Source organism: Dromiciops gliroides, chromosome 2, assembly GCF_019393635.1.
Source record: "Dromiciops gliroides isolate mDroGli1 chromosome 2, mDroGli1.pri, whole genome shotgun sequence".
In the NCBI taxonomy this organism is placed as follows: Eukaryota; Metazoa; Chordata; class Mammalia; order Microbiotheria; family Microbiotheriidae; genus Dromiciops; species Dromiciops gliroides.
In genome coordinates, this window is record NC_057862.1 from 168,897,316 (window position 1) to 168,924,808 (window position 27,493).

Genomic DNA, 27,493 nt, shown 5'->3' on the forward strand with positions numbered 1-27,493 from the left:
CACATCTGTAAAATGAGCTGGAGAAGGAAGTGGCAAATGACTAGTATCTTTGCCAAGAAAAAACCCAAAATGGAGTCATGAAAAGTTGAATGTGACTGAAACAACTCAATAATACTACAAACTCACTAGACTCATTGTTTCGTTTGTTTGTTTTTGTGTTGTTTTGGTGAGGCAATTGGGGTTAAGTGACTTGCCCAGGGTCACACAGCTAGTAAGTGTTAAGTGTCTGAGGCTGGATTTGAACTCAGGTCCTCCTGAATCCAGGGTGGGTACTCTATCCACTGCGCCACCTAGCTGACCCCAGAGACTCATTGTTTTTAAGGGACTTACCCATATTTACACTGCTGTAACCACATTTTCAACATCCCATGGCTGTATGGGCATAGTCGTTGGGGAGGTGAGGGGACACAGTTTTTCATTCCTCTCCATAACCTCTTGGGACTCTGCTCCATTCAGGACCATGCCCCAAATGAAAGGCTTACTCTTCCCTTCCTTTCCCCTTCCCCTTTCCCCTCCCCTCCTCTCTTTTTTTGTCAGATACCCCAGGTAAGCTCAGACTTTCAACTGTGGTATTGATGGAGGAAAGGGGCATGTTCCCTTTCCAATTATTTAAATGTACATTTTTAGAAGATTTTTTTCCCCCTTGAAACATTGGTAATAGTAGAGATTTTGACAGATCATTTTTCTGAATATTTTGCCTCTTACCAAGCCAACTGATCCCAAGTTTCACAGAATAAAAAAAAAATCATAGAAGTCCAGAGTCAGAAGGGACACTATTCTCTCTGTCTAGCTAGCCTTTTTGAAAACAAGGATTCTTAACTTTTTTTGTGTCCTGGACCCTTTGGACCGTCTAAGGAAACCTAGGGTCTCCTCAGAACAATATTTATAAATGCATAAAATAGAATATATAGAATTACAAGGGAAATAAATTACATTAAAGTAAAGTTATCAGTGGGCAGGTAGGTGGCACAGTAGATAGAAGGCTTGGTCTGGAATTAGGAAAACTCATCTTTGTGAGTTCAAATCTCCAGGTGAGTTCCTCTTCTTATTGGGTTAGTTCATAACATCACAGAGCTAGAGCTAGAAGGGAACTCAAGAATATATCACATCAAAACCATCATTTTGCAGATGAATAGACTAAGGTCCAAGAAGGTTAAACACAAGGTCATATAAATGGAACACCTGTCTGGGGTGGGGTTCAATTCTCTTCTCTTTTATGGGCTTTCCCAGGTTATTTCAACACAGATCTATCAATGTCTGCTATGAACCCATTTTTTTGTTCAGTTGTTTTTCAGTTGTGTTCAACTCTTTGTGACCCCATTTGGGGTTTTCTTGGCAGACATACTAGAGTGATTTGCCATTTTGTTCTCCAGTTCATTTTACAGATGAAGAAACTGAAGCAAACAGGGTTAAATGACTTGCCCAGGGTCACAGAACTAGTAAGTGTGGGTGAGTCTAGATTTGAACTCAGAAAAACGAGTCTTCCTGATTTGAGGCTTGGTATTCTATCTACTGTGCTACCTAGCTGCTCCTCTGTACTACCTAGGTACTTTGTAAGTTGAACCTATAAGATATGATTATAATATGACGAGACATTTTAAAATACCAGAACGGGGGCAGCTTTGTGGTGCAGTAGATAAAGCACCAGTCCAAGATTCGGAGAGTCTGAGTTCAAATCTGGTCTCAGACACCTGACACTTACTAGCTCTGTGACCCTGGGCAAGTCACTTAACCCTCATTGCCCCGCAAAAAACAAACCAAAACAAACCGACAAATAATTAAAAAAAAACCAACAACAAGAAAAACACACAGCTGATGTAGCTAAGTGCTTGCTGTCCTTCAGAGATGTTGTCTTTGGGGGACATATGGAAGAAGTGCATATTTGTTCTCCCAATTCAGCCACATGCAAATGGTATGTACTCTCTAAAGTATGCAATTGCAATCTAATAATCTTTTATGGGGCACAGGGTTGGACCAGAAAACCTCTAAGGTGACAGGTTGGTGTACTGGAAAAAAATTGGATTGGAGTCAGAGAATCTGACTTTGAATCCCACCTTAGTTACTTAAAATTTTTACAAAGTGATTTTGTTAAATATTTCCCAATTACATTAAAATTTTTCAACATTAATTTTAAAAAATTTTGAGGTCCAAAGTACTCTCCTTCCCTCCTGCCCCTCTCCCACCTCTTGATAAGTTAAGCAATATGATCTTGATTATATATGTTAAGTCACAAAAAGCTTACTGTCATGGTAGCCTTGTTGCAAGAGAAAACATAGGGAAAAATAAGAAGAATGAAGAACATGAAAAAAGTATGCTTCAATCTGCACTCAGAGTTTATCACTTCTCTTTTTGGAGGTAGATAACTTTTTTCATCATTGGTCCTTTGGAATTGTCTTAAATCATTTACTTAGATGATTTTCTTCATTAGAGTAGTTGTCTTTTACAGTTGATCATTGTTAGAATATTACTGTTATTGCTTACAATGTTCTCCTGATTCTGCTCACTTCACTTTGCATCACTTCATATAAGACTTATCAGATTTTTCTGAAGGCATCCTGCTCATCATTTCTCATTAGCTCAGTTACTTTCTCTGTCTTGGTGAAGTTGTTCAAGGAACTCATCCTGTCTTTTCAGTTTCTTCATCTATAAAATGAAAAGATTTGGGCTTGATGATATCTAAGGTTTCCTCTAACTCTAAATCTTACCTATTTAACTAACCTTTATTGCTTATTTAAAGCTTATTCTGCATAACGCTTATTTGAACCTAGTTTTTTTGTATGTTGTTTCCCTCATTAGATTGTTACCTTTCTTTTTATCCCCAGCTCTTACTACAGTCGTATAAGCACTTAATAAATCGTTATTGATTGACTCATTCTCTATGATTCCACAGTTTCATACTTAATCCCATACTGCCTTGTGATATCTTTTTAACTATTATTAAACTCAGAAGATATATTTTTCCTAAATAGATCATAAACTCCTTGAGAGAGAGATGTGATACTCTCAGGGATGACCTTTTTTTTTGCAATAAAGATTGAGAACATAGTTCTGATGTCTTATCATGATTATGTCCTTCTCCAGAAGTTGCATAAATAAATTCATAAAAAATTACCGTCAAGTTTTGCAAATTTTCTAATTTCCTAATTTCCAAATGCATGGTCGACATTTAAATCCCCTTCATTCAGACAAGATCATGCTCTGCAGATGCTATACAAATGGCTTCCTGATCTTATTAGTGTGATCTTCAGGGACTGGACAAGGACATAAAAACAGAAATAAATAAAAAGAAAATACGTTTAAATTAAAATCTATTAGGAACGTTAGCTGCTTTCTCCTTCTTGTAAAAATTTAGAACATTGATTTTTAGGAGGAGACAAATCTAAATATATTTTGCATTTTCCAAATGACCTATGATGGTGACAGGCATGGCTAGAAATCCAGTGTATGCTGCTAAAGTCCTGCCTCTGACATATGCTGGTTGTAAGACCCTGTGGAAGTCACTTAAACCTTCATTTTCCCAAGAAATTTTCTATGACTATAAATTGAAGCAAGTTATTTCTTCTGAAGAAGCCATTGCCCATCTGCGCTGGGAAGGGAGTTCACAACCTATAAAACCACAGCTCCCTCCCTCCATTTTCACACAGACAGTATGTGTTCAGCAAGTGAATGAATGTGCCAATATTCCACTAAACAGCGAGTTTGATGTTTTAGTAAGTGGAGAATAAGTGCTATTGAATATCTCCATTGGAGATATCCTCCAAGAAATGTACTTAAGTTAGGGCAGAGGAGATTTCATTTAGAGCTAGGAGAGAACTTTCTCATGGCAAAGATCATTAAACACAATATACTGGCAAAAACTGTGGAATCTTCATCCCTAAAGATCTCAGGAATGGAGTAGAAAGCCATCTGTAGAGTGTTTGTGTGGTCCTGTTTGGATGGAGGAGAGCAATTTAGATGACCTCTTGAAGTCCAGGCAAGCTCTGAGATTCCAGAACTACATGATTCTTGTGTTGCTTTGCCAAGAAAAATAAACCTGTGTTCCTTTTCTCCATTTAAATTTAAGCTACTGTGAAATTAGCCATGATCATGTTTTGAAAGGAAAACGACTCCATAGATATCTGACTCTTTAGTGTGATGTTGGCCTCATTTGGCTTGCAGCGGTGCTACCATTCCTATTGTATTTTGTAACTCATGCGTGATGTCTGAATAGGTCCGAATGAAACCATATTTATTTTGTCCTCTGTTCCTTCAAAGAGCAAAACAGATTACTGTGTTGTTATACAGATGTGCAGTTTATGGGATGCCAACTTTTAGGAACATTGGAAGCCCCTCCCACTTTTTTGAAACAGTGTGGAAGTGGGAATGACATTCAAAGGGAGTTCCTTGAATTGATGTGTTGGGTATTACATGGGCTGTACCCGCTTGATTAGTTTATGTAAGATGCTGTGGACTGTTCCATATAAAAATTCATGTCATTAATTTTCCAGGGAGACCAACCTAAAAGTCCGCCATGCATTACCAGTTACTTCAGAACTTGGAGCAGATATTAGCAGGCTTGCAAAGTTCGATGGTGAGTAGTTAAAATAAAATAATGCTATGAGACCAAGGACATAAATGTCTACATTTGTTAGAGAAAGAGCTCTCTTTTTCATTCTTGAATTACAATATCCACCCATGGTATTATCACATCATTAGATCGATTTGACAAAATCAGTTCTGCAAACATTTATCAAACACTTTCTCTGCACAAAATACTACACTCGGTGCTAAGAATATCAAGATGAAATCTGCTCTCATATTGGTGAAGAGTTACGACACAGTCACTAAGTGGCTGTTAAATGTCCATCTATTCTGTTCTTTCTTATAGGAATATAAATCTTTCCCCATCTGTGCCCTCTAACATTCTTCACTTGCCAGATCCTAATCTCAGTGGAGACCTATCAATATTTGCAGAGAATAGAGATACAAGATTCACTATATTCTATAGTGTCTAGACTGGCCCATTCATTCACCTGAATATCTCTAAACCTCAAGCACTAGATTGTAAGGTCTTTAAGAGCAGAAATCCTGTCTCACTGCCCTTCTTACTCCCTCAGTACACCTTATACTTAGTAGGTATTCAAGAAATATTGTTTGGTTGACTTACCAAAATTTTCATTCTTAGTTTTCTACCTATAGTGACTTTACCTTCCTATCCTTGGTATAACAAGGCTGACCCTGTAAGGAAATGATGAAGCAGTCCAAATTTCTTGTCCATCATCTTCTGTTTTATCATGCCTCAGAACATGCCCTTGTCCCATCTGTAGATACTTAATCTATACTCTTTTCTGTGAGGACCTTATAGTCAATAATATGATTAATTAGAGTGAAACTAATTTCTGCTAAGATATTAACTAGTAGATGCTACCTTGTAGAGGTATTTGCATTTTATGCTTTTTTTTTTTTTGGTGAGGCAATTGGGGTTAAGTGACTTGCCCAGGGTCACACAGCTAGTAGGTGTTAAGTGTCTGAGGCTGGATTTGAACTCGGGTCCTCCTGACTCCAGGGCCGGTGCTCTAACCACTGTACCACCTAGCTGCCCCTGAGGTATTTGCATTTTAATTACAGACTCTTCAAGGATAAAAAAAAAGATTTAGGATCTAAAGTTTTGTTGAGGCTGATATAGTGAAATCTCAGAGAGTGAGTCTCAGATCATGATGTTACAGACACTTAGTAGAGTAGATGTTTTGAGATCATCCCAGTTTCCCTCAATTCATAACTCATAGATGGTACTCTGTTTGGTCTCACAACTTGGGTTTGAGGATTCATAGAAAATAAGTTACAGTCACATTCATCACAGATCATCTCCTGCCATGAAGAGTTCGTGCTAGGTACTGGGTTTCTTGTGTAGCATCATAATAGAAGCCAGTGTCCAGTGTTTATTTACTGATTTGGGGAAGACAAAGCCTATCTTCATTCCTAAGAGAGCATTAGGGGAGGACTCATTTCCTTAGCAATGTGGAAGGACTAAGTCCAACCTGCCTCTGTCAATATGATCATGTATAGGGCATGTATTCAGGAAGACTCATATTCATGAGTTCATATCTGGCTTCAGATGCTTACTAGTCATGTGACCCTGAACAAGTCCCTTAACCTTTTTTGCCTCAGTTCCTCATCTATAAAATGAGCTAGTGAGGAAATGGCAAACCACTCCAGTATCATTGCCAGGAAAACCCCAAATGGGGTCATGAGGGATTGGATATGACTGAAACAACTCAACAGCAACAACAACACTTGGGTACCTTGGTTTGGTTTGGTTAGTAAGTTTGATTTGTAAATGTGAGTAAGTGATTTGAAGATTTATTTCTTTCTTTTGGTCTATATTAAACTAAGATTTGGACAATAGCATCACAATGATCTCATTGGTTAAGCACACACATTCCCCTTTTGGTGTTTGTCAAATGCACAAATGAGAGTTGTATTGTTTATGCTTTGTTTTTGTTTTTAAACCTCTGTCTGGAGCCAGTTAATATATGAATCCCTGCTACAGAAATACAGTGTACAACCAATACTTATTGCATAAAATTTGAATTCTTCCATATTCAGAAGGATCTCCATGATTTCAGTCAGAGGAACAGGGCAGAAACTTTGAATGGTTCAAGTAATAATTGTGATTAAATGAAAACAAGTGATACTTTTTCTACTAATGAATACTTTACAATAAAATGTTAGTAGGAGTCCAATAAAACCAACCATACACATGAATCAAGTGAATATTTTTGAAAGAATACTTCATATCTTTATGAATTCTGATAGAATTCTTGTTATATTTCAAGATGGATAAGGTGACAGTACAAGTTATAGAATTTTAGTCTCATTCTGATAAATAACTATATCATTTAAGATACTCATCCTTTTACACTTAAGTTTCTCCATCTATAAGTCTATAAGGGAAGTTCTCAGTTTTCCTTTGTTAATGTCTAGTCCTTAAAACTATCAGAAAATCAGTCATTCTTGGGTAGCTAGGTGGTGCAATGGGTAGAGTGCCAGGCCTGGAGTCAGGAACACTCATCTTCCTGAGTTCAAATCTGACCTCAGACACTTAATGTGTGATTCTGGGTAAGTCATTTAACCCTGTTTACCCCAGTTTCCTAATCTTCAAAATGATCTGGAGAGGGAAATAGCAAGTCACTCCAATATCTCTGCCAAGAAAACCCCAAATGAGGTCATGAAGAGTTGGACATGACCGAAATGATACACTAACAACAAAACATAGCCATTCATTTTAAAGAAGGGAAGAATTTGGAAATAATTCAATTAATAAAATAATAATGATGATATCATTACTTCCTGGCTCTACATCAATGCTTCTATATTGTGATAATGATAATAATAGTGATAACCTGTATTTATAACTTTTTAAGGTTTATCAATTACTTCATAATAATCTTGTTAGCTAGGTAGGGACAGTATTACTATCCTTAGTACATTAGGAAACTGAGGCTGCAAGAAATGAAATCACTTGCTAAAGGTCACAGTGACCAGCTGGAGAGAGATAGACTATGCACTTGTAATTTCACTGCTATTAGGAATTCCTGGACGTGGGGACCCATATCAATTCAGGTCTGTCCATTCTCTATAATTACTAGTCTTTGAGAGTTGTCTGGGGGCACTGAGAGGTTAAGTCACTTGTCCAGGTTCACAGCCAGTATGTGTGTGAGAGGCCAGACTTGAACTCAGATGTTCACTCTCCACTATGACTCACTGAGCTGCTGTAAAAAACAAAAGTAGTATTTTTATATTTCATAAAAGTGATTGGTTTTGCATGTGAGCTCCTCTGGACTAATAGTGATTACTCATTTATTGCTTTTACTCAAATGTATTTACCATAGTCTGAGTGGTTCCCCAAAGCATCAGTATAAAGTTGTTTTCCCATTAAAAGGCAGCAGCCTCATTTTTATCATTATATCAAACTAGAAATGCTTTTGAGATGATACATAATGAAAAAAATTAATGAAATAATAAGTTCAATTCAATTTGAAGTCATGCATTAAGAAAATTCTATGTAAAAGAACCCATTGTGGAGGGCTGGGGCTAGGAAGACAGAAACTGAACACTCTCAACTGTCAAAGAGCATACTTTCTCTGGGTGGGGAGAAGATGGATGTGATAGGGACAATAGATAAATCAATAAGGCAATTAAAGGAGGGGAAAGCAACAGGGTAATAAGGGGTAACAACTGGGGTAATAAGAGAAGATTTTTCCCTAGGAGGTGGCACTGGAGATAAGCCTTAGAGGAAAAGACATCAACAAGCATTTATTAAGTGTTTGCTATGTGTCAGGTACTTTGCTAAGCACTGGTGGACACTGGGATGTAGAGATGAGGAGGGAATGCATTTCAGGCCTGGGAAGGGGAGGGCGCATTTTATGCAAATACATGAAGGTAGGGGTTGCTGTTTTGAGTCCAGGAAATAGCTAACACTCCAATTTGGCTGGAAGGTAGAGTATATTAAAGGGGATGATGTAGCAGGGTGGCCATGTGCTCAGCTGGGAGATTAGTGATGCGCATAGGGATTTGGGAGGCTTCTGTTCAGAGATGATGATCAATTACGTAGGAATTGATAAGATTACTGAGGAGAGGTATGGGAAAAAGAGAAGAATCTTGGGGGATGTTTACAGCCAGGCAGTGGGGAATGATTGATGAACCAGCAAAGGAGACGGAAATAAAGTGGTTGGAATTTATTGGAAGAGAAAAAAGAAGACTGATGTCACAGAAGCCAAGGGAGAAGAGAGAATCCGGGTGGAGGGGTGGTCATAGCAATGAAAACTGAATAAAACTCAAAAGTATGAGGAATGAATGAGAAAAGGGCATTGGATTCCACAGTTAGGAGATCAATGGTATCCTTGCAGAAATAGGTTTCAGTAGAGTGGAGGAATTAGAAGCCAGATTATAAGCAATTGAGAAGAGAGTAGGTGAAGCAGTAGAGAGAGCAATAGTTGAAATTTGGTAGTGAAAGGAAGGACCAATATTGGATGGGAGCTCACTGAAGTGGCTGAACCAACAGAGGCTCATTAAGGATGAGGGAGACTATAACTTTTTTGTATAACATGGGGGGAAAATCAATAGACAATCAATCAACAAGTATTTATGAAGCTCCTGCTATGCACCAGGCCTTGTGCTAAGTACTGAGGATACAAATACAGAGATAGATGGATAGTTAGAGAGAGGGAGACACTGGGTGTTCAGGCAAAGTTCTAGAAGGGGTGTCAGTAGACAAGATTAAGTGCACATGTAGAGGGGCTGGCATTAGCAAATGGGCCTACTTCTTCCTTGGAGGCTGGGACAAAGGAGAAGATAGTAAAGAAGTAGAGGGGTTTTGTGATATATAGAATAAAGGAGATGAGTCAATCAGGCAGGAATAAAATAATGATTTCTCTGTGAGCCCAAGTGAGATAAAATAAAATGAATTTGTAGCGGACCCTATAGTCTGTATTTTATTATTAAAAAAATTGTTTTGTTTTGTTTTTGCGGGGAATGAGGGTGAAGTGACTTGCCCAGGTGCACATAGCTAGTAAGTGTCAAGTGTCTGAGGTGGATTTGAACTCAGGTCCTCCTGAATCCAGGGTCGGTGCTTTGTCTACTGCACCACCTAGCTGCCCCCTATATTCCGTATTTTAGCCTGTCCTATGCCAAAGTCATTCTTTTATTCTGAAATCTTAAATTTTCCTGAATTTTCAAATAGGTGATAGTTAAAATGGGCTTTTAGCCCTCCCAAAATGTCACTTTGTGTTTCTGAGAAAGTGTCTAAAAATGAACAGATGAATCATGGTTAAACGAATTAGGTACGGTATACAAATTAAATTTCCTTTATTAATTGTTGCATTTACAAACCAAGGGAAAATGTGGTTGACAAAATATGGTGTGGATTTTTAAAAACAATTGGGGTTTTAAACAAATTTGTTAGTAAGACTCCTCTTTTTTAAAAAAAAAAATTCTATGTGGCATTTCCTCCCGGAACTGTAAGAGATACTCCCTTCTTTTAAAATTTTATACTACTATAAAATATTAGGAATATTGGAAATATCTATCACATGGAAACATACCACTATTATATGCATTCTCCAAGTCTTGTGAGCTGGAGGTCTTTTAGCTTTGGCTATAGTGGTCGGGGCAGATTGTTCTCAGAGACTCTGAATTTCACAAGTACTTTTTTGGGAGCAATGATATAAACTTAAGCAAAGACTGAAAAAAATATAGATTACTTTGGTATTTGGGGGATATGTGGTTTCACAAGTGTGGGTATTCCTTCCATGGACAAAATGAAGCACCTTCCGATGACTTAGCTGGTCTTGGTGCTTTGTTACAGAAGACTACTTCTGTGTCATTGGGCAAGTCACTTTATTTCTCTGGGTCTCAGTTTCATTTTCTATCAAAGGAGGGAATTAGACTAGATAACCTTTGAGGTCCTTTCTAGCAATAGAACTCATGAAATGTTGTAGGAGGGCCCGAGCGTAGGATACGTTAGTCATATTGAGGTCATTTTAATTCAAATACAAATGTGCAATAATTTAAAAAAATACTTGTTGAGTTTAATTTATAAATCAAAATTTCTGATATGTAAATGAATAGTGCAAGAACATCGATTTTACACAGGATCTGGATTGTCTTTTTTTTTTTTAAAGCATATCTCCATTCATTTTCAGATATATAAAAACCAGCTCTATTCTAACATCAATTCTGGCTCTTCCAGGCATTAAAAGGGCCTAATAGGCAATTATCACTGACATTTACATATTACTCTGAAAAGCATTTTTCCTATGAAGTATTATTAATAACATTATCAGTTCATATAAATTTTCCAGGTTTTTCTGAAATCATCCTGTTTGTCATTTCTTACAGCACAATAATATTCCATCATAATCACATACTACGCCTTGTTTAGTCATTCCCCCCAATTGATGTGATTTCCAATTCTTAGCCACCATAAAAAGAGCTGCTATAAATATTTTTGTACAAATAGGTACATTCCACTTTTTTGGGGATGTCTTTAGAATATAAACCTAGCAGTGGTGCAAATAAATGTATTAAATGAATTGTTTTTCAATTAACAAAAACTTTTTTCTCATTTGCCTCTTCCCATATTGGAAAAAAACCCCAAACCTTTGGGTCAATCATTATTCATTAAAATAGGAGCTAGCTGGAACAGAGAGTTCCGTTTCTAATTCCTTTCTCTAGCTTTAGTAACTTTTACCAGTGACTCACACATACCAAAGTCAGGCAGAGAAGACACATCCACAGAAAAGAGAGAAAAAACAACACGTATAGAAAAAATATTGGAGGATATATCTGGCCAGGAAAGTAGCTCTGGTCTATTTGCTTTTTCCTTATACATGAGATGCCATCTCCTCCATTTGTGTGTCTGGTCTGCATTGGCTTAAATGCATATAACAAAAGCACTTAACAAATGCCTGTTGACTGACTGACCAAAGGTACTTCCAGGGAGATGGGACAGGATAGTATTGTCACTTGTCTTAGGAGAAATGGGAAGAATGTTGAATTTAGAGTCAAAGGACCCAGATTCTCATCTTGGCTCTGCCATTCATTAGCGTAAACTGTGAAGTCAACCAGGGCCTCAGTTTTCTCATGTGTAAAATGGGTTTAGACTAAATGGTGGCCGAGGTATTTTTCAGCTCTAAGGCTATAATCCTTTGTAAATGAATAAGTAGTTGGTCATGAAGCCTATAACAATCCATTCTCCTCTTCTTGCTGGCACACAGTGAAACTCCTGGTTAGGCAGAAAAGGTGAGAGAGAAGATGAGCTTTCATGAATCTATCTGAAAGCCTCTCTTCTCTCCAAGCTGGTTAAAAAAAAAAAAGGTCAAACCCATGACAAAAAGTATCCTTTCCCAAAGAAGAGCAGAGTTGAGGCATGGGTAAAACTTGCCTGCCTCTATTCATTAATTTTTTTTTAAGCTGCAAAATGTGTTATTGTAACTTGATCTTATTGTAGCTCCTTACATTTCCATGGTGGGGAAGCCATGGAAGTCAGGCAGTCAACAAGTACAAATTAAATGCCTACTATGTCAGTCAATAAACATCTATTAAGTGCCTACTATATGCTAAGCACTAAGCTCTGAGGATACTAAGAAAGTCCAAAGACAGCTCCTGCCCTCAAGGAGCTTATAGGGTTTATCAGAAGTATTCTTTGCTCTTCTTCTGTCTCAGTTTGGCCTCATAAGCATTCATTTCTTTTCTATAGAGGTCAGTTATTTAGTGGCACACATGATTAGTATATAGAAGTTAGATACTTTCAAGAACTGGAAGAATTTAATGTGGGAGGGAGAGAGTGATATAATCTATGGGGATAATGTAAAGAGTCTGCTCTGTACAGTTCTGATTTGGGAATTTGACTGATCTTCCAAAGTTTTAGGTCAGCCTCCTTTCTTTGGATTCTGTTTTGATCCTAAGCAGTTTGGTTTGCAAATCACCAATTCATGAATTGTGTGTCATGACCTACAAAGGTCTGGCCTGTGGTCAGTTAGGTAAAGCTGCTCCTTTCAAATAACAAAAACAGTAGAGTCTTTAGAAAAATACTACCACCACCTTCTTGAGACCTTTCCAATTCTTTCCACTACTACTAAATTGTTAATCGGAATAATAAGAATGATAATTAGCATTTATAGAGTGCTTTAAGGTTGATGGGGCAGTTAAATGGCACAGTGGATAGAGAGCATCAGCCCTGGAGTCAGGAGAACCTGAGTTCAAATCCAGCCTCAAATATTAGCTGTGTGACCCTGGGCAAATCACTTAACTCTGTTTGCCTTAGTTTTCTCATTTGTAAAATGGGTTGGAGAAGGGAATGGCAAACCGCTGCAGCACCTTTACCAAGAAAACCCCCAAAATGGGGTCATGGAGAGTTAGGCATGACTGAAATGATTCAACAACAAAAACAACTTAAGGTTGGCAAAGCACTTTACAAAGATTAGTTAATATTATTCTCCTAACAACTCTGAGTCATTATTACTTTCATTTTTAGAGATGGGTCAACTGTGATTTAAGTGAGATTAGTGACTTGCCTAAGGTCACAAAGTTAGTCAATGAGGTCAGATTTGAACTCAGGTTTTCCTCATTCTAGGTCCAACACTGAGCTATCTAATTGTCTTGGAACTAATTGGAATTGATTTAACATTCATGGATGCCACTAAGAATGATTGTTATGGCTTAAGAATGTCTTCATAAATACTTTAATAAACAATATGTCAGCCTTTATATTCTTTCCAGGATTGTCCTGCTGTCTCGTTCTCCCCTGTTCTGTGTTTGTACTAACACATATTTTTATTCATTTCTCAGCAGCTATTGCCATCCCCTCAAGTTACTTTCCATTTGCTCTGTATTGTGTGTTCTGATTGATATATGTTGCCTCTCCCATTAGAATGTAAATTCTTGAGGGAAGAGATTATTTTTGCTTTGTCTTTTTATCCCCAGTGCCTGACAAATAATAGTGTTTAATACAGGCTTATTGTTATTGTTTTCTGACTGATGCTCCTAGGTTGCTTTTCCTTTTTGTCACTGCTTTCCTTTTCATTTCTGTTGATCATCTCACTGGGTCTCCTGTTTTCCTCTTTATTTCTTTTCTGTTTAATTGGCACCTTCTCTTCAGCCTCTAGTCTTTGAGAGTTGCCTAGAGCAATAGAGATAAACAGTATGTGAAGATCCCTGTGGGTCACATATTGACTTAGAAAACCACACATATTTATATATTTCTTTTTAAAAAAATGAATATATAAACACATTAAAATTAGATAAGAGCTATATTTTAATCTGGTTTGAGCTGCATTGTGGGTGGCCCACAGGTCAGGGATTTGACACTTCTGGCCTAGAGCACTGAGAGGTTAAGTGACTTGCCCAGGGTCATACAGAAAATAGACCAGAGGCAAGATTTGAGTCCAAGTTTTCCTAGCATTGAGGTCAGCTCTCTATAATGCCACTGTGGCTCATTGCTTGAGGGAAAAACCACTAAAAATACCTCTCATTTGATAATCATATGCCATTCTTCCTTCTTAAATGCAGGGCAACTTGTTTACTTGTGTTTAGTGTAGTTTTTAAAAAATATTTGTCTTTTTCTCGACAAACTGAAATCTGCTTTTTGCAACTTGTGACAAGTTTACATATTTTATATGGCTGTTAGCATTGATTTTGGTACCAGCAAAAGGTTGAGTGTTCATTTCAGGAATCATCCTATGTTTTCTGATTTTTCTAAAGAATAAAGCATGTCTAGTGGAAACAGAAGTCTAAAATATGTTTCAGAAAAAGAAGGAAAAAACTCAGATTGACATATTGTCATCACTTTACTTACCAATTACCTTCTTTCCTTTCCACTGAGATTGCTATAACTTAATCAAGGTAATCTTTTTTCTTTTTTTTTTTTTGTTTCCTTCCTTCCTCCTCCCTCCTTTCCTTTCCTTCCCTTCCCTTCCCCTTCCCCTTTCCTCCCTCCCTCCCTCCCTCCCTCCCTCCCTCCCTCCCTCCCTCCCTCCCTTCCTTCCTTCCCGTGACTCAGGGGACAGAGTACTGGGTTTGGAGTGAAGAAGACCTAAATTCAAATTTTGCTTCAAATACTTACCAACTATGTGACCCTGAGCAAGTCATTTAACTTTCCCAGCCTCCATTTCCTCAGCTGTAAAATGTGAGGAATGGACTGGATGATCTCTATGGTCCTTCTAACATTAAATCCGTGATGCTATGGTACAGCTACATTAGGCACAGTTTGAGGGCATGGGAAGTCTGTGTCACTCCAGAGTCCCACTACTGCTGCTGATCCTGTAAAGCAAAAGGGGAGGAGAGAACATGAAGGGTTGGGACCAGGTAGGAAGAAAGATAACTTGGAAGACTAAAGGGAGGGACACTGTGTTTTCTGCAGGGAGGGAAGAAACATCTGCTAGTGACACCTCAGGAGCAGCAGTGTGGCTGATAATTCTTGTACAAACCTTTCAAAATGGCATGGTTTGGTGGGTAGGAAAGGAAGCCACAGGACATCAAGAGAGAACTAGCTTCTGAGGCATATACATAATCTACTAAGTGCTTGATTAGCCTAACCTTCTTGGACCTCAGTTTCCTCGTCTGTAAAATGAGGATATTGCATGAGACAGTATCCAAGGCCCCTTAAATCTAGGAATCCCTGTGTGTTGTTGGTTTTTTTTTACACCTAAGAAAACTCAATCTCAAAGAAGAGATTTAACTAAGACCATTAAGTAGTGATTAATGAAAATGAAATTTGAACTTGGATTACTACAAATTCAACTCTCTCTGTACTATGCCATGCCTCTCTAAGCATTTTCAATGGGAAGGGAATAAACATTTATATAGTACTTACTGTATGCCAGGCATTATGCTAAGTAGTTTATAAATATTATCTAACATTGACCATTACAACAATCCTGGAAGGTAGGCACTGTTATTATCTGTATTATACTCAGTTGAGAAAACTGAGGTTAATTGACTTGTCCAGGGTCACATAGCTAGTAAGTGTCTGAGGCTGGATTTAAACTCAGTGTTCTCCACACTACAACAGCTAATTGCCTCAGTGGATTGTGAACCAGGTGAACTGATGTTTTCTTAAGATTTCAACTCTGTTCTTCTAAGAGGGAAATTAGTCTGAAGGAGGAGACTGGCTACTTTATTACTGCCTTCCTTATATATCGTAGAATCTCGGAGTTGGATGAGATAGCAAAAGCCCATTAGTTCTACCTGTGCCTGGCCAAGAATCCCCTCTACAAGCATTGCTGATAAATGGCCATCTAGCTTCTCCCCAAATACATCTGGTGAAGAAGAAATAACCATTTCAGTAAAAAAATTCAATTACAAATTCTTATCAAGCATCCACTAAGTGCAAAAGGGAAATAGGTTGTTGCGGATAGATAAAGAGTTGGCCTCAGAGTCACGAAGACCCAGGTTCAAGTCTGCCTCAACACAAATTTATAAAACTCTATATGTTATGCACTGTGTTTAGCACTGGGAGATACAAAGAAAGGTTAAAAACAGTTCTTATCCTCGATGAGCTTAAGTCTAATGAGGGAGAGAACTTGGAAATATATCTATCTATACATACATGTGTGTACATACATACATACATACATACACAAATATACATGGGAGATGGGAGAGAGAGAATGTAAGAAGTATAAAGAGGAACTCATAGAGGAGATGGCACTTGAATTGGGCCTTAGAGAAATGGCACTTGAGTTGAGTCTTAAAGGAAAGGAGGGACTTTAATAGATGGGAAGGGAGTCCATTACAGGCATGAGGATAACAATTAATTAGCCAATCTATGAGTATTTATTAAATACCTTCTATGTTCCAAGTACTGTGCTAGTTGCTGAGGACATAAAGACAAAAATGAAACAGTCCTTGCCCTCCAAAAGCTTACATTCTATTGTTAGAAATTCCTCTCTCTCTCTCTCTCTCTCTCTCTCTCTCTTTCCCTCTCTTTCCCTCCCTCCCTCCCCCATCTGCTTGCCTCTCTTTCTCTCTTACTCTTTATCATCATCATCATCATCATCTATCATCCATTCATTCATTCATCCATCTATCTATCCATCCATATGAAAGATGTCTAAAATAAAAGGATGTTACCCTTTTTTGGAAGGGGTAACACTAATAGCTGGGGAGATGGGAGACATTAAGAAAATGTAGGGAAGTGTGGAAATTTATTTTGATTTGGGGACCCTACCTTTAGGCTGAGATTAGAAAGCCTTAGGCCCTCAGGGTCTCTTCTGTGTGGGAGGTGCTGGTGCCCCTCCCCCTCAGCTTCAGCTGAGCCAAAAAGCCCCATGGGCTGTACAAGATGCCAGGTCAGACAGTTGGGGAAAAAAAAAAAAAAGCCCCCAGCTCCCTCTGACCTGAGCAGAGGTATCTGAGAGATCCTGGGCTTGTCCAGGCTGGGTTCTGGTGTAGCATGTGAGGCTCGAGCCCACTCCCCACCACCAGCCGCAGCCCTGGCTAGCAGATTAGCTTGGTGTGTGGGTGCAGGAAGCCCCGAGATTTGAGTGGAGAAAATATATATATATATATATATATATATATATACACATATATATACATACCTGGGTGTTAGATTCAGGAGGGGGGTACGGACGAGACAAGGCGGAGAAGAGGTCAAGCGGCGGCTGATGAGATTAGAAAGGTTGGAGCGTGGCAGACTAGAGACGGGGCTACAAGGATGCAGGAGAAGATGAGAAGGACTAGGAGCAGGGAAAAGAAAGGCTAAAGGGCAGACTGACGGAGCAGACAGACAGAAGGTCGGTGAGAGAGAAACACAGGGGTTCAGTGGTGGCAGCAAGGAGAGGAAAGTTAGAAGCAGGGGGATTTACAAAGTGAAAGGGTACAAGCGGAGTTAATGAAAGTAGCTGAACAAGTGAAAATACCCTGAGGCGAGAGGTGGCTAAGGCCCTTATTGTATTAAAAAAGTTTGAAGCGTGGCAGGAAAGCAGTCAGGTTGTACATTTTATTTCCGTGTATTCTTAATTTTAAATAGTATCTCATAAATAAACTCTGCTTTGATTATTTAGTTAAGAGGCTTCTTAATATTTTGCTTATCAATTTGGGAGTGGAGCAGTGTGGTGGAACTTTATAAACGGCCCACATTAAATTAATAGCAGTCAGATAGCCAGTTAGTCAAAAGTCCCCAGATTAGTCATCCACAGTTTAGTCCCAGAATTAGTACTGCAGTCAGATTAGCCCCAAAATTAGGCTTAGTCAGTAAAAATTATTTTCACATTTGAATGGCAACCACGAAGGGACTTGTGACCCAATTATAATTTTCCTAAACCTATAATTTTTCATAAAGTTATAATTTTTCATGTAAGTCCAATTATATAATTTTCCAGACTAGATTAGATTATTAATTATTAATTTTTTTTACAGAAGAGAGAGACAGAGATATGGAAGATAATCAAAAGGGAAAGGGAAGGCATTAGCAGGGCTTGGGGTAGGAATGAGGAAAGGCTTCTTTTAGAAGGTAGGCTTTGAGAGGAAGGAAGTAGGAAAACTAAAATGTGGAGATGGGAAGGGGAGATGTTGCAGAATATTCCAGGCATGAGAACCAGGACATAGGCATGGAGGCTGAAGATGGAGTGCCTGGGTCAAGAAATTGCAAGTAGACCAATGTAGCTGGATTAAAGAGTTTGTAGCATGAAATAAGTTGTAAGAAGACAATAAAGGTAGGAAGGCACCAGTTCATGAAGAACTTTAAATAGCAAACAGAATTTACACTTGGTCCTGAGTTGATAAGGAATCATTGGAACTCATAGAATAGGGTCAGAAATTGTCAGGCTCATACTATGAATTAGAAAATCAATTTGGGGGGTGGCTAGGTGGCACAGCAGATAAAGCACCAGCCCTGGATTCAGGAGTACCTGAGTTCAAATCTGGTCTCAGACACTTGACACTTACCAGCTGTGTGACCCTGGGCAAGTCATTTAACCCCCATTGCCCCACGCAAAAAAAAAAAAAAAAAAGAAAATCAATTTGGCTGTTGAGTGGAGGATGGGTAGGAGAGGGGAGAAATGTGAGACCAATTAGAAGGCTACAGTAGTAGTCTAGGTGAGAGGTGATAAGTGCTTATGCTATGTAGGCTGTAGGAGTTGAAAGAAGGCATCATTTATTAGAGATATTGTAAAGGTAGAAAGGGCAAGATTGCAAGAGATTGGATATGGGGGGTGCAAGAGGGTGAGGAGTCCAGGATGACACTGAAGTTGTGAGTCTGGGTGATGGCAGATAGTAATTTGGGGGAAATAAAATGAGTTCTGTTTTGGATGTGTCAGGTTTGAGATATCTACAAGACATTGAGTTTGAGATTTCCTAGAGGCAGTTGGAGATGCTTGACTATAGCTCTGGGAAGAGCCATGGGATGGATATATAGATCTGTAAATCACTAGTATGACATGCTGACACATACTGGTTATTTGACCACTTAACATCTCAGTAGCTCAGACAACTCTTTAAGACTATCAGATACTGAGCACTTAGCCAATCTGCATGGGTAGAGGGAGTTCCTTACTAGGAGTTCTTCATGCCAGTAAAATATCAGATCCAATCCCTTATACTAGATACTAGGCTTGCAAAGATAGTTATAAGTCACACTCTAACCCCAAGTACAATTCCATGGAAGGAAAAGTAATATATACTGATAACTACAGTACAAAGGAGAATGTAATAAGCATAAAGAGGAAGGTCAGGGAGTGCTTCATAAAGGAAATTATGCTGGAGTTGGGTCTTGAAGGAAAGGAGGGACTTTAATAGATAGAAATGGAAGGGAGTCAATTCTAGAGATGAGGAAGACAATTAACCAATCAACAAGCATTTATTAAGCACCTTCTGTATTCCAGGTACCATGCTAACTGCTGGGGATGTTATGACAAAAATGAAACTATCCCTGATCTCAAGGAGTTTACATTCTATTGGCAGACACTCTGTCTCTGTCTCTCTTTATCTGTCTGATAGAATTATAATACAGCATACCAAATATATAATATATTTTGTTTCTTTATATTTATATTATGTATAATAATATATATTTATATATGTGTATGCGTGTACATGTGTGTGTTTATACATACACACATACATATACATGAAAGGTGTATAAAATTAAAGGAAGTTAATCCTTTCTGAAGGGGTGGCACTAACAGCTAGGGTGAGAGGATCAAGAAGGAACACATGAAGGAGATAGCATTTGACTTGGGCATCAAAGGGAACTTAAGATCCCAAGAGGTGGGGATAAAGAAGGGCAGAAGCACTGAGAGTAGAGAAGTCAAGTTGAGAATGGTGATGTGGAAGAGTACAGGTTGAATGCCCAGAAGCTATTTCAGACCCTTGAACACAGAAGAAACTTAATTAATGTTTGTTGAATTGAATTTATGGATGAGAGATATTGCTAGACTTAATGCAACATTGGGGAAGTCACTTAACCCTCTTCATCCTCAGTTTCCTCATCTCTAAAATGAAGGAACTAGACTACTTGGCTTCTGAGGTCCCTTCCAGATGCATATCTATGATCCTGAGATGTTGGGAATCTGAAGGAGTGAGATGGCTTCACCATTTTCTCTGGTAGTTCTGGATAAGATTATGGGCAGGGAAGGAGTCTTTTGGTAGGAGTTATTTTGAGTTGAGGATTAGCAGTGTGGGAACAATGGGAGGTCAATGGAGCAAGGAATTGAAGGGTATAAGAAAGAGCATTCTTGAAATAGTTGAGTCAAGACTAGGTAGAGGGGAAATGAGATTGGAATTGGACCAAATGGAAAAAGAAAAGGACCTAGAGACTGAAGGTCATGATGAAGGTGAAAAATAAGCCTGGGGAAAAATAAAGGAGAGGGAGAGGACAACGGAGAGACGATTATGGTTAGAGAGAGGAATTTCAGCACTAGGAATTTGCTAATGGAATATCTTTGAAAGATGGTGAGGTCTAAGGTGTGACCACCCTCTTTGCTGGCTAAAGTAGACCAGAGGTGGAGGTCACAGGAGTTGAAGAGTTCAAGGAATGGAAGACAAGAGTGTTTGAGGGGTAATCAAACATAATGTTTTGTATGTCAACTCATTTTCAATGAAGAAAAGGTAATATTCTTAGACTGTGCTGCTTTTTTTGATCATCAAACTGCCCATTATATTTCTCCATCCATTTTCTTTAAATTCTGTCAGAGAGAGAAACCCAAAAGAATGCTCTTCTATCTGTTAAACATTTTTATGTGGTTAAAGTTTTTTTGGATATAATTTAAGATTTCATTCTTTTCACTTTGGCTCTAGTGAATTTGTTTTGTCCTTTGTTCTCGAAGAGGACCGTGACTTGCAGTGAATTGGATTGAAATGAGGCAGGGCTGTGCAAGGTCACCAACCTCACTCTCTCCTCCGGAGCCATCTGGGTCCAGTGGCAAGATATACATAAGGATAACTAGAGATGGCTGTGGATGATTTTTAAAGCAATTGGGGTTAAGTGACTGCCCCAGGTCACAGGGCTAGTATGCCTCTCAGGTCCTTGATTCCAGGGACAATGCTTTATTTATTGTACCACCTAGCTGTCCCCTAGTAAATATTTATGACCCTGCTTGCCCTCTCTCTCTCTAAATTCAGGCTCATCCATATCTCCCAATGCTGACAAGGAGTCACTTTTTTCCTATGGTGGGGAAGAGTAACATTTTACTATAAGATTGGAAGGAATGGAGATAAGAGAAAAAACACATAAAAATATGCAGTCGAGCCAAACAAAATCTTGCATCAGCCATGTCTAAAAATCTGTCTTTTTGTATCTTGAGTCCTTTTTCCCATTTATCTTTCTCTGAAATTGTCCCTTTTGCTAGAGGAAGAGTATTAAAGAAGTTTATATTGGATGATAGTTATCTGCCCCGTAGAGTAGAATAAGAGGTTACTTACTAGTGTTGGGAGCTTAAAGCAAGAAGAGAAATTTTCCTTCTTTTATGCTTTAGTTCTCTACCTCATTTTTTTTTTTTTTTTGCGGGGCAGTGGGGGTTAAGTGACTTGCCCAGGGTCACACAGCTAGAAAGTGTCTGAGGCCGGATTTGAACTCAGGACTCAGGTACTCCTGAATCCAGGGCCTGTGCTTTATCCACTGCGCCACCTAGCCACCCCCTCTGCCTCATTTTTTAATCTGCTTTTTAGCAGCTCTCAAGGAACTCCCTCCCTTCCCCTCCCCTCCCCTCCCCTCCCCTCTCCCCCCCCCCCTTCTTTTGGTCCTTGGTTGCAGTGGTCTGGGATAGGAGGAGGAGTACCAAGATGGATAAACTGGTATCTAGTGATGACAGAATTAGCAAGCGATAGGACCAGTAGTGCTGTTTCATCCATGAGGAGGATGTTAGAGTTTCACTATAGACCTTAAGCAGTGTCTCTCCTTACACTTGTCCTCATTAAGTGGCATTTTATTTTGGCCTGACTCTATAGAAACTTCTGGAATCCCATTGATTCTCCTAAGGAGGGATGACTTGGCTTCCAAGCTCTTCTCCCAACTAAAGCAGTCTTCCTTGGCCTGCCCTGCCGTTTTGTCCTTGTCTAGAACCACACCCTTGGGGAAGGGCCAGAAGTGAATTGGGCTCCAGGGCCTGGAGAAGCAAGGGGACGTGTTCACGGCTGTATTCTCTTCCATGTCAGAGTTTGCTTGTGACAATAAAAATGATCAAATAAGCCTGTTTTTTATATTCCTGTTGGCAGAAGTTCCGTATCATGTTGTTTTTGCCCAAAGCACATTTTTTATGACCAAACTTGAAGCCTGAGAAATTGGAGCTTGGGTCAAAGGAACGAATAAGCTTTAAGGGGAGATGTCAACTATACTGCTAATTCATAGATTTTGTTAGTGACACCCATTTTTGCCATTTCAAGGGGGAAAAGTGTACCAAAGATAGGAACGAAAATTATGATTTTTTTTTTTTTTGGCGGGGGAGGGACACAAACCCTGGAATCTTGAAACTTGGATAAAGGCTTCTGCCTTCCCAGCATAATTATCTGCATTGTAGTCCAGCCCTGAATTGTCTTGTTCTGTTGTCATTAGGAGGCTATAGATGTATGATTAAAACTTGGTGCACAGAGTTTTCCTTAATATGAAAACTCATTTGTACTAGGTTTTCCTTTATCCTCCTGCCCACTACAGACTGTCCTTTAGCAAAAGCCCTCTTGATGTGAGCCTGTGAACATCCCCTCAGCAGTAAAAGCCCTGCTAGGTAGGGTCAAGGTCACCAACAAAACTCAAGGTTGAACTTTGCTGCTCTTTGCCTCTCTGAATACTGGCCTCAGTGAACCTGAATACTGAGTTCTTGCCCACAGGCAACTAACACAAGAGGCATCTGAACCAACAAACCAATTTAATAGTTTGCAATGGGAAATATCACTTCCCTTCAGGGAAATCTACTTGGGAGACCAAATTAAGATCAGGAGGCTGCTTGGCTCAAGGCCCAGCTTTCCTGTTGGCTAATCCAGATTTGATCTCCCCACAACCACATCTGAAGATTCACTGTCCACCTTTCTTTCTCAACCCCACACTCTGAACACCGCCCCCTGCCCCCTCCCCCCTCCCCAAGGATTCAAGCTGCTCTTTCTATTCTCCCAACTCCATCAATCCTTACATCAGAAAATTCCTGGGTTGTGTTGGGAACCCCTTTTAAAAATGCTTTTGACCTTGAACTTTTGAGTGCTTCAACCAAAGGGAATATGCTTCCACTCATCGCAACATAACTTTGCCTTTGATTTCTGTTTCTCTACATCTTGGGTCCTGACTGCTTTTCCTTTCACCTGACTCCAATTAATGGCAACACAAATTTGTGTTAATGTAACTGGTGCTCCTTACATTAGAAAAGAAGGCCATACAGGTAGATTTTCTCTGTCTCTAACCAGCTAAAAATCAACATTACCTTGGTTTTAATGTGCTATTCTTTAATGAAATAAACATGATACCTTTATATTCAGGTGGGTGTGAGATTAAAGGACAGGCAAATCTGTCCTGTTAAGTTTGAGGGAGACTGCATTTGAGGAAAAAATGTTCCTCAGAGCTATGAATCTGATTAAGATATGGAAAAATAACCCCATATCTGAAAGGGATCTCCAGACATTCTTATCCATATGTTCCAAATAAACCTCAAGTTTACCCAGCTTAGAAACTGAGTAGTGTATAGAAGAATCAATTTTATACTTTCTGTCTTGTATCCTGAAGCAGTTTTATGCTGTGATAACACTGGTGAACATGAAGCCACAAACTGGTTTGCATGGTTTCAATATGGGATCCCTAAAATGCTAACTATTGTGAAATTGGAAGTATGGTATTAGAGGATAAAATCCTGAAAAATCACAGAAAAGTCCTTTTCTTCTATCATGGGGAGTTTTGGAGAGAAAGTCATTCCTGGAGTCAGGAAGACAAATTCAAATCCAGTTTCTGACACATTTCTGGCTCTATGACCCTGGGCAAGTGACTTAATCTCTAAGTGTCTTAGGCAACTCCATAAGACTATAAATTGCAGAACAGGTACTAATTTGCTTTGGGAGAGTCTCTTCATTATAAGTTTCCCATAGTGAGATCATAGGTCTGGACCATATTCTGAATGCGGGAGTTAAACTTTGCCCTTGTAGAGCAGTGTAGTTTGGTAAGCAAAAATGATACAGGATTACTGGGCCTGGAGTCAGGAAGACCTGACTTCAAATTTGGCCCCAGACACTTATTAGCTGTGTCACCCTGAGCAAGTCACTTAACCCCAGTTGCCTTGAAGAAGAAGGAAAGAAAGAAAGGAAGAAAGAAAGGAGGAAAGAAAGGAGGAAAGAAAGCTGTATTTGGAGTCAGAAAACATGGGTTCTAGGTTGTAAATTATAGCTCCGTCCTTTTCTACCTGTGTTATTTTGGACAAGACATATGACATCTCTAGACCTCAGTTTCCTTATCTATAAAAATGAGGAGGAAAAGTTGGACTAGATGACCTCAGAGGTCTCTTCCAACTCTATGTGATTCTATCATCATATTCCCAAAGTAAAAACATCCTTTAAACTACAAAGAAATAGGGAAAAAAAAAAGACGTAAAGGTTATTTACCATCTTTTTTGCTTTTTTCAGTACTTAATTTTTCTGATTCAAGGGATATATGATATTAGAAACACATACCTCTAAATTGGATATCTCTGCTCTGGGTATTGCCAAAAGCACCTTACAAAAGACTCATTAAATGAATGTTCTTCTTTGTAGCTAGACTCCTAACTGGAAGAACCCTGAGGGGTCTTCTTCTGCTGATCAGGACACTGAGGCCCAGGAAGGCTCAGCTATTGGCAGCAAGTGGCCGTGCTGGTAATTTGAACCCAGGTATTCTTGACTGCAAAACGAGCACTCTTTTCACCTAGTACAATTCTATAAATGTAATGCCTGGTTGACTTAGGGGAAAAGAAAATGGTATTCTATATTAGAGACAGTGTGGTAATAGAAGACTTCTGCGCTGGTAAAGAACATTTGAAGTGAGTCATAAAAGGTTTGTTTTTTATTTTACAGGGGTTGTTGCCTGTGAGCCTCCTAACAACAAATTGGATAAATTCACAGGAGATCTCTCTTGGAAAGATAACAAGTACCCACTCAACAATGAGAAGATAATTCTGAGAGGCTGTGTATTGAGAAACACCAGCTGGTGCTTTGGGATGGTTATTTTTGCAGGTACATCTATCTTTCCCTAGTTTTCTATGTTTGTCCTCTCCCCGAGATAAACATCAGCACATTCTAGCCATCCCCTTGTTAACAAGCCTAAATTTGTTTGGATGAGCAAGACTTTCTCCCCCTCCCTCCCCAATCCCCCATAGAAAATGCTGTTCTGTAAGAGTCTTCATACTGTCTATTTCAATGAACAATACTAAATTATTCTCCTGGTTGCTTAGCCCCATTGGCCCCAATGTATACTTGCTTAGAAATGTACTTTCTAGGATGTTTAAGCCTAATTAAGCTATGGGACACACACACACACACACACACACACACACACACACACACACACACGACGTCCCGTTTTTCTTGCTTTATATCCTTTTTTTGTGGGGCAGTGAGGGTTAAATGACTTTCCCAGGGTCACACAGCTAGTAAGTGTCAAGTGTCTGATGCTGGATTTGAACTCAGACCCTCCTGAATCCAGGGCCAGTGCTCTATCCACTGTGCCACCTAGCTTTCCCTGCTTTATATCCTTACTGAAAGACTGACTGTTATTTTTATATGTAACCCTTCTGTCTGAGACTTTCATGACAAAACAGGCCAGGTCCATACAGGATGATCTTTCTTCTGTCTCCTAGCCTTGAACCTTGAAACTAGAACAAATGTATACATGCTACCTGTGGATATTGACACAAGAAGCTATTGAGACAGCCTCTTGTGTAAACTGCACATGGTTTACACTATTACAGAAGAAGCTTTATTAAAAGAAGGAAAACAAATAGAGATATGCATGAACATCTTCAGAGGCATTTATAATCTGGAATATGAAGGATTCTCAGGAGTCCTTTTCCTAGCACCATCCCTTTCTTCCCAAGTCCTAGCTTTCAGTGACTGCTCTCTATTATGCTTCTCTCTTCCATAGAATCAATCAATAGGGTGCAGCTAGATTCAGGAGAATCTGAGTTCAAATCCAGCCTCAGATACTTGACACTTACTAGCTGTGTGACCCTGGGCAAGTAACTTAACCCTCATTGCTCCCCAGAAAAAAAGAATCAATAAAAAAAATCAATAAGCATTTAATAAGTACCTACTATGTACTGGGCACTGTGCTAAACCTTGGGGATACAGAAAGAGACAAAATATAGTACCTGCCTTCAAGGAGATTACAATCTAATGGTGGACATGCCGTGCAAGCAGATACATACAAAGCAAGGACTTATACAAAATGCAGGATTAATAGGAATTGTTTCATTCTTTGCATCTGTTTTTCTAGCCCTTAGCACATATTAGGTACTTAATAATTGTTTATTGATTGTTAATCAATGGTTAGGGGAGAGAACGGAAGGTTTTTTTTTTTAATTCTCTCTAGCTTTCTACTATTGTACTTGTTTTTTTTCCATCTCTATAGTCTGGAGGGTTGTCTCACAAGGATCATAGATAAAGAGCTGGAAGGGACCTTAGAGGTCATCGGGTTCAGTCTTCTCGTTTTACAGATGATGACCCTGAGGCTTAGAGGGGTTAGGCAACTTGCTTGTGGTCACTCAGCTAGTAAGTATCTGTCTGAGGTGGGATTTAAACCCAGTGATTCCTAAGTCCAAATTTGGCACTCTGTCCATGGTGTCTCTCCAGGGACTTCTCAGAGGATAAGAGTCAAAGATGAAAGAGGTTATCCTGTTCAGCTCTCTCATTTTGCAATTCAGAAAACAGGCTCAGAGTGTCAAGTAAACTGCTCAAGTAAATACAGGCAGGAGGCAACTGATCTGGGGTGTGAATCTGGGGCTTTCCACTCCATCATGGTACCTCTTGAGAGTTCTTCAATCTTTTGCTGCCATCTCCCCTGTGTAAGGTTATGGTAAAACCTCTAGAGTCTTCTTTTTCCCCTCTGGGGACCATCATTCCCCTCTCCCCAACTTAATTGCCTTCTTTTGTTTTTGTGTTCCAGTATCCACCAGTTATTGGTTTCATCCATCATTAAGGATACCTTTAGGTAGTCACCATTTATTACTCTTCATCACTCAGCTCCCTACCACACATACAGCATGCTAAGCAAGCAATCCTTCCTTTCGAAACAGAATTTTGGGAGCATTGTATAGTGGGAAGAGATAGATCAAAAGGACGCCCCTTTCCCAGCATTTAAAGTTTAGTGAACAAAAGGTCAGGGGGTCTCTTTCTGAAATGTTTCATTGAGGACTCAAATTTACCCTTCCACCTGGACCCTGCAGTTCATCTTAACATTTGGGGATGTCATAAATTTGACAGCATATGCTAGAAAGTGAAGGGACAGTCTATTCTTTTGCTGTTTTTTTTTCTTCCACACTGTCTCTGTGATCAGAGCTATGCTGCATTATTA

The 27,493-nt window shown here is 39.2% G+C and overlaps 1 protein-coding gene across 3 annotated transcripts in view; it reads left to right on the top strand.

The window, feature by feature from the left end:
• The window catches only part of ATP8B4 (ATPase phospholipid transporting 8B4 (putative)), a 413,855-nt gene that overhangs the window by 241,228 nt on the left and 145,134 nt on the right, over nucleotides 1-27,493 (top strand). For all 3 annotated transcript variants that reach the window (XM_043989130.1, XM_043989132.1, XM_043989131.1), the window contains 2 exons: nucleotides 4,488-4,570; nucleotides 25,000-25,158. In XM_043989130.1, coding sequence (XP_043845065.1) covers nucleotides 4,488-4,570; nucleotides 25,000-25,158 — 242 coding nt within the window. The remainder of the gene's footprint in view (nucleotides 1-4,487; nucleotides 4,571-24,999; nucleotides 25,159-27,493) is intronic.